The 1,497-nt window shown below is 28.1% G+C and overlaps 1 protein-coding gene across 1 annotated transcript in view; it reads right to left on the bottom strand.

Annotated features, from left to right (window-relative positions):
* Positions 1 to 1,497, bottom strand: part of LOC107638167 (isoflavone 7-O-methyltransferase-like) — a 2,669-nt gene that overhangs the window by 674 nt on the left and 498 nt on the right. Inside the window, exon 2 of the mRNA XM_016341335.2 lies at positions 435 to 956. Coding sequence (XP_016196821.1) covers positions 435 to 956 — 522 coding nt within the window. The remainder of the gene's footprint in view (positions 1 to 434; positions 957 to 1,497) is intronic.

Below are 1,497 nucleotides of genomic sequence, written 5' to 3'. Positions count from 1 at the left end.
AAAAGTCTTTAAAATATTTGAAATTCTCATATTAGTTTTTTCTTGTAAATAATGTGTAGACTGATTTGTTTACAAAATAAAATTTTAAAGACCAATCTAGTAATTTAAATTCATTCAAGACTAAAATATCTAATAAACATTATTTCTTTTGAAAACTAATTTAAAATATTATTCTAAAATAAATAACATTTTTATTTTTTTGCAATAAATTTTTTTAAATAGCTTCTCAATATATAACAAAAAAAAATAAAAATTACACTTATTGAGATTGATACATGTAAAGTCTCATGTGCAATTGTCTTCATGTGAAGTTACTAATTAAAAATTGTTAGATAATTTAATATGTTTGACTAAACTATTATCTAACAGTTCTCAACTTCACATGAAATCAAATACACGTGAGTTTTCACCTTAATTTAAATATATACATATACCTTGAGTAGAACTGCATGTGCTTTAGGAATAGATTTGAACATGTCACCACCAACAAAGCTCAAATTATTGGTTCCTAACAAATTTTCCACAACCTGGGGAAGATCAAATACTATGCATTTCAACTTAGGAAATGCCTCACTAATAATCTTAGCAGTTGTTCCAATTCCACCACCAACATCCACAATGGATTCAAGCCCATCAAAGACCAAACCACAACTTCTTAATGCCAAGTTAATCATTTTAGAGTCACAAGCCATTGCCTCATTGAAGGACTTCAGATATTTAGGGTTTATGTTGAGAAACTCCCAAAATTCCATTCCTTTGGCCATGCCAAATAGTGAGAGATTATCTTCCCCATAAATCCATGCCTTCAATTGATTGAGTGGACCCATTGTAACTGGATCAGTAGCATACTTAACCATTGGAGATAAACAATAATCATTGCTACTAACAAGGAGCTTTGATGCAATGGTGAGACCATATGCTTCCTTCTCTTGTTTGTTTTCGTCATGGATTCTTACCTACGTTGGACCGTATCTTTAATTAGGGTTACATATATTTGATATACCATAATTTTATGAAAGAAATTAAGATACAAATTAATACGACAGTATCACTATTAATTACAGAAATGGCCTTTGCCACTAATTTTTAATCGCAATTAAAAAAAAAAATAATGTCATTAGCCACGGTTGAAATAGTAACTATTTCTTTTGGAATAGAATATTTCACTTTGTCACAGTTATAATCAAGACTTAAAAAATATTGACTATCACAATTCACAAATTAAAAGTTGTTACAGTTCTCAAAACCGTGACTAATAAACAAAAAATCGCGACTAAATAAAAAAGTAACTGCCTCCTAACCAGAGTTCCTTATTCAAGGCAAAGATGTTGTAGTAATAGTTTTTGCGAATTTTAGCCACTGTTTTAACTGACGCTAAAGTAATTCATTCCTCTTATAAAATATACACAATAAAAAGTTAATATTTTAATTTTAAATAAAAATTTATCTAAGTTATTATTAAGAAATATATAAAAAAAATCAATGTAACACATATAT

This window comes from Arachis ipaensis, chromosome B04 (genome assembly GCF_000816755.2).
Source record: "Arachis ipaensis cultivar K30076 chromosome B04, Araip1.1, whole genome shotgun sequence".
Taxonomy (NCBI): Eukaryota; Viridiplantae; Streptophyta; class Magnoliopsida; order Fabales; family Fabaceae; genus Arachis; species Arachis ipaensis.
The sequence above is the reverse complement of the archived record's forward strand: the minus strand, read 5'-3'. Positions and strand labels throughout refer to the sequence as shown.